This window comes from Epinephelus moara, chromosome 17 (genome assembly GCF_006386435.1).
Source record: "Epinephelus moara isolate mb chromosome 17, YSFRI_EMoa_1.0, whole genome shotgun sequence".
Taxonomy (NCBI): Eukaryota; Metazoa; Chordata; class Actinopteri; order Perciformes; family Serranidae; genus Epinephelus; species Epinephelus moara.
This window is the reverse complement of record NC_065522.1, coordinates 28,618,812-28,624,811: the sequence shown is the minus strand read 5'-3', so window position 1 is coordinate 28,624,811 and position 6,000 is coordinate 28,618,812. Positions and strand designations below refer to the sequence as shown.

General features: G+C 42.5%; 1 protein-coding gene across 1 annotated transcript in view; it reads left to right on the top strand.

Annotated features, from left to right (window-relative positions):
- Nucleotides 1-6,000, top strand: part of dachb (dachshund b) — a 122,692-nt gene that overhangs the window by 67,084 nt on the left and 49,608 nt on the right. The window contains exon 2 of the mRNA XM_050066699.1: nucleotides 4,417-4,532. Within this exon, the coding sequence (XP_049922656.1) occupies nucleotides 4,417-4,532 (116 nt within the window). The remainder of the gene's footprint in view (nucleotides 1-4,416; nucleotides 4,533-6,000) is intronic.

Here is a 6,000-nt window from a genome sequence, read left to right as displayed (position 1 = left end):
ACACACACACACACACACACACACACACACACACACACACACACACACACACACACACACTGCAGTCATTACTCTGAACAAAGAACTGTAAGGCTAATGAGAAGGCGATATCATGTGTCCTTTGCACACACACACACACGTGGCATGGATTCACATGGATACACACACACACACACACCTTAATGTTGCTTACACATGGATGGATGCAGATGAACACACACACGCACACACACAGACATACACACCTGGTACTGTAACATGTATCCATTGTGAGTGTGTATGTGGGAGTTGAAAAGGTAGCGGGGGGTTTGTTGATGGAAAGGCTTTAAGGATTGAATGCAAACACCTGTGTGTGTGTGTGTGTGTGTGTGTTAGCATGTAAAAGACAGAGAGTATAGTGTGTTTCTTGTACAGGGGTGTGTGTGTGTGTGTGTGTGTGTGTGTGTATGTGATTGAAGGAGAAAGAGAAGGAGAGGTGAAGCAGAGTTCAGAGGAAAAGTGAAGGTTCATGTTTTCATTTCTTCATGCTCCTCTGCCTCTCCCCCTCTCTCTTTAAGTGTGTGTGTGTGTGTGTGTGTGTGTCTTTTTCTCACGTACACGATCACACCCCAAAACCTTGTCAAGGCGTTTTCTCTCCACATCCTTTTACACACTTTCTTTCTGCCACTCCCACTGGGATCTGACCGATATACTCACATGTTCCTGAACAGTCCAATATACACTCCACTCTAGTAACTCTAGTATTATTGGATAGTAATTGATCTATGGCTAAGCCACGCCCCCCTCCACTCACTCGGACAAGCTATCAACATTCAGTGACCGGCGCTATGGCAGGTGTCACAGTACACGGCATTTCACAGGAGGCAATTGATGATTTTTGGGGACATAACGATCAGATGTCATTGAGAAGTAACCAAAAGGGCCTAAACTACGCATTGGAGGGATATATTCATCATTTTATTGTTGAGAAGGTCGATGAAAAGCTTAAATTACAAGCCAAAATTTACAGGTCACAGTGTACGCTTGTGAACCGCATCTGGTTGCCGTCACCATCAAAGACAACAAGTTAAAGTGCCACTGAAGTTAAGGTTTTTGGCTCAGAATATGAGAAAAGGATAACGGCCTTTTTACCATCTTTACCAAGAGTGTCTCTCCGTTAGTTTGGTGCTACAGTATTTACACTGAATCATTCAGCATAACGTTTGCCAACCTTTGTTATCTCTGCCATTACAGATAAGTTAATGAAGCTAAGCTCCAGAAGTTAACGTTAGCTTAACTAGAGCCCTTTGGACAACAGCTAACAATGATGTACGATCACCAAAGTACAAAACTAGAACAAAATAGGCTAATGAACTCCCAGCAAACAAGGTGACATGATGAACAACGCAGCTAGGAGCTAACGTTAGGCTAACTTTAGCTAACGTTAGCTTAGGGCGCTGTGAGATGACGTCATTGAGAATGTCATTCCTTTACTGTTTTATATCTAGTATGGCATTAATGTTTGCTTCTTTTATTAATTGAAGGAAACGTATCTCAAAGGAGACGTATCTCACGCTCCCTTCCTCTGCCGCCATTTTTTGACTGTGGACTCGTGGGGCGGAAGTGAAGTAGAAGTAGGATCTGCTAGCCTATATCATCGTTTATTTGCTAAATCTGTTTCCATTGCCAAAAGTCGCATTTTCCTAATATCGATACGCTGACTTTTCCACCCCCTCCAAGCGTAAAAACTTTTTTGCGATATTTCGGCCTTTTTTTGAATTTCTGGCGTTTCCATTCAAGTTTTTTTTCCGCAATTGTTGAAAATGCGAATAAAAATAGGTGGATGGAAACCCAAGTATTGTCTCCTGTGGGGATCAGCAGTGATGTGGTGGTTCACTTTTACACTGTGATCTTTAGCCTATAGTTCGGCTTTAGCTTCTAACCATAGTTGTGTTTGTTTTTGTTGCCGGGCTTTTTTTGAGCCATGACTCGTTCCGTTCTGGCTCCCAATAACGCAACAAGACCACATTTTATGATCCCATAAAGAATTTTTCTTTTACACAACAAGCCTACAGTTATGATGTATCTTAGCTAGCTTGGTTAGCATCATGTAGTAAGCTAACTAGGTAGCTGGATGTGCTAATGTTAGCAGCTTATGCTAATGCATATTGCATTTTTTCTCTTGTGTTTTTGATTAAGGAAACTTTAACATGATGTAGTTTTTTTGTTATATTCTTGAGTTTTATGTCCTAATCTAATCATTTTGGGTTTCTTCTGTTCTGTTGTTTTCTGTTCTATTTTCATCCAGTGACACTGTGGTGAAGTCTTGTACAGGTTTTAGTTTTTTGGTCCTCTCTCCCTCTCTCACATTCTAGGTGTAAATGACTTTGGACGGCCATCTGTTACTTAGCCACCCTGCAGAGAGTTGGCCTGCATGCGCTCCTCCTGTGTGTGTGTGTGTGTGTGTGTACCTTCCTTTATGTTTAGCCACACGTGTGCAGTCACTGTATTCTTGTGTTTGTGTGTGTTTATTTATGCCTACGTGCACATGCATAATACAGTAGGTTATGCGTGTGTGTGTGTGTGACAGAAATAGAGGGGGATTGCTTGTGTTGTCGATGTGTATTCAGGCTCACTTGCACATGTAGAACATGTATTCTTGTGCTTGTGTGTGAGTGTGAGACACTGGTTTACATCAGCGTTAGCATATTTAGCCCCAGTCAACGCTAATGTCTCCTTTGCTGTCCTGCTCATTTCGTTTTAAACCAATCATTTAGCAAAACAATCTACAAATATGTATTTAGGGTGCATTCAGACCTAGAGTTGTCTTGCTGTGGTGCAAATCAGGGACTGATTTTGTTAGAACTTCACATAATTGCCTCGTGATTAGTCAGAATTTCCATGCAGGAAGTAAACAAACGTTGCTCTCCACACTGCTAGGACGAAAATCATGGACCTGAAATACTGAATCATTGATTGATTTGACCTTAAAACAGTCAAATTTAAGTAAAAATAGTGGAACCATACTAAAAGATACCAACTATTTGTACATTTTTACTGTAGAGTGTAAGATCCCCATATAACACCCAAATTCCCAGAGTTTAGCTCCGGCCCTGGTTGTTAGAGGACTTTTATTGTGAAGCAGCAGGATGCTGAATACTAAATTAAAGTGTGAACAACTGGTACATGTTATTATGAAAAGCCTTTGGATATCCAGAACACTGTTACTGGTGTCACATGGTGTTGAATTAAGATCAAAGTTCAGTGTTTTTATCACATTATATGCCACTGTCACAAATCAAACATTCGTCTCCATATCTTGTATTCTTCCTCTGTTGTTAGAGCGGAACAACTTGATAAAGATTGAGCTCCTTTCTTGTCCTAAAGTGGGGATATTTTAGGATGTGGCAGCTCCTGCTGTTTCTGCTGGTTGTGGTACTTCGAGGTGTGAAAATGTCACCGAGAAAAGATCACTTCATTTCCCCCCGGAGACACCAACTCTAAGAACGACCAATTGGATTTCACTCCAGTGTTTTTTGTCGAACTCTCCTGATATCAGCCAATCAGGTGTGACGTCGCTGTCCTGCAGTAAGGCGTATGGTGGAAGTGGAACGACTGGGTCCCCCCTCTCTGTGGTGTCAGTTTGTGATTTGATTATGTCTGAGCAACCTGCTGGAACATCCAGCTGTCAGCTGCCGCTGCTGAAGTGACACTCGACCAACAGAGCAACAGACATTTTTAATTTTTCTACAATTAAAAAACAGGTTTTATCAGGACACATTTAAAGTGCAAATAATGAAGATTAAAATAAAAAATCACATGCCTCCTCGGTAAACAAAGAATCCAAAAATGGAGAAAATTCTTGATGAGTTGAAGTCATGTCGGGCTGCGTTGAACAACACACATGATAAGCACGCCTCTGCTTATTATGCCGTGTGTAAAACTGTTTAAACACAGTGTGTAAGTTTTAGCATAAAGTGAATGTAAGCATTATATAGTTTAACATTACATAGCGCAGCAGTATAACGTAAAGTGATAGGAAGTGAATCAGTCATGATTCTTATGGCATTTTATCTTTTAAAAATTCAGAGTACGATTAAATATTAATTTCCCCCTCCAGGCGTATGCCTTTGGTCGTGTGTGTGAGCATGTGTGTGTCTGTCTGTCCACAACTTATCTCACAAACTCCTGGAACAATCAGCCTAATATTTTGTATGCAGATTAGTGACTGTCTTGCATTGTTGTGGTGATTACAATAGTTGAAAAACCTGTTATAAGACCCACCGAGCAGTCCGGTACAGCTCAGTTTGGGACACATTTTTATAGTTTCCATCGTGAAAAGTAACAGCCAATTGATCCCTCCGTCTCTCCGTAGTCAACGCTGTGACTCTAATTCTGTGTCATAGTAATTAATCTCTCTGTCTCTCCCCCCTCCAGCTCTCGTCCGGGCCGTCCTCCGAAGCGTTGTTCTGGTGCAGGGATCCAGGAAAGCCCCAGGCTGCTGCACCCGGGCCTCCCCGGCCTGCTGTCCCCCAACCTGCTGTCACACACCGGTGAGACACAGAGACACAGAGACATATTCTCTCCTCTCTTCCTCCTCTTCATTCCCTCCGTTCATTTATTTATTCACCAGTTTGTTTAACTGGGGCAGTACGGCTCGATACTGTCCTGTGGAAACCATGCATTACAATACATACGTTATTCTGAAAGGAGCCGTTCTGCATGATGAGCGCTGTTACGTTTGGTACTTGTGTTCTGGACACCTTTTACACTGTGGTGTCGCCGCTTTTACTCAAGTTAAAGGTCAGAGCACTAGAGCGGCCTCGACTAAGAATTTTCCTGGTTGACCAATAGTCATCATTTAGGGCCATTAGTCGACTAGTCGCCCGCATGTTTACGATATTAATTTAATTATTAAATGATATATTTTGGTGGTTTGAGTTGAAGGTGTGAGAAAGAATAGTATCAGTAACATTGTTAACACTGTGCTACATTACAGAGAAATACAAAACCGTACTAATGAACCTTCATTAATATAGGCCTATATTTTATCTACAAGTGCACGTCACACACTGAGCGAGCCGCCTGTTAATGACGCTGTGGGCTAATGGGCATGTAGCTACTTCCATGTTTCAGATGATACGTCATGTTTGTAGTCGACCAATGAAGATGAGTTTACATATCACCTTGGGTTCGTCCTTCACCTTCTCAAAATGATTCCACACTTTGGATTTCCTGCCCAACATGTTATTAACTAGTCTGTGGAATAACCGCAGGTACCAGCCCTGGAAATTAACATGACTCTGTGGCCACTTCCTGTGTCTGTCCTTTCAAATTAAAGTCCCACATGGTCCAGTCATATAGGTTTGGATTTAAGGTTCATTCTCACTGCCGCAATGTGGAAATGCAGGACGGATTTGCGGAATATTCACGCAGCGCTTTTCCGCGTTTAAACCATACAAACAGGCGCGGTACGGACGCGGTGCAGAATTTCGCGTTGTTGAGTTCCAAGTTCGCGCAGTGTGAACGGGTGTGGGTGAACATGGACGAGAGTAGCAGCAGCACGGAGCTAACGTTTAACAAGCGTCGACATCAACTTTCTTTAGCACTTAGCACTCTCTAATGTCACCAAGCTGGACTGCCAGACGTTGTCCTTTAAATCATTGTTCATAAAATCATCCCGTCTTTTCTCAAAAAGGACGGGGTGCTGTGAAACGAGGTCTATCAACCTTTCTCCCATACTTTCCTGCCTGACTGGATTTCGGACTCTCCCGGGTCTGCGCGACATCACAATAAACAGACAATTTCATTGGCCCAGCTGTGTAGCTCCGCCGGCGAATTCCGCGGGGCTCAAAGTCTGGGCAAAAAGTTTTTTCACCGCACAAAAGTTCCGCCCCGGTGTACAAACTTCCATAAGAACCCATGAAATCAGCTTTTATATTTTTCCGCGAGAATAATCCGCGCGGATATTCGTCCTCAATGAGAATGGACTTTTATTCTGACCTAACCCTAACCCTCCTA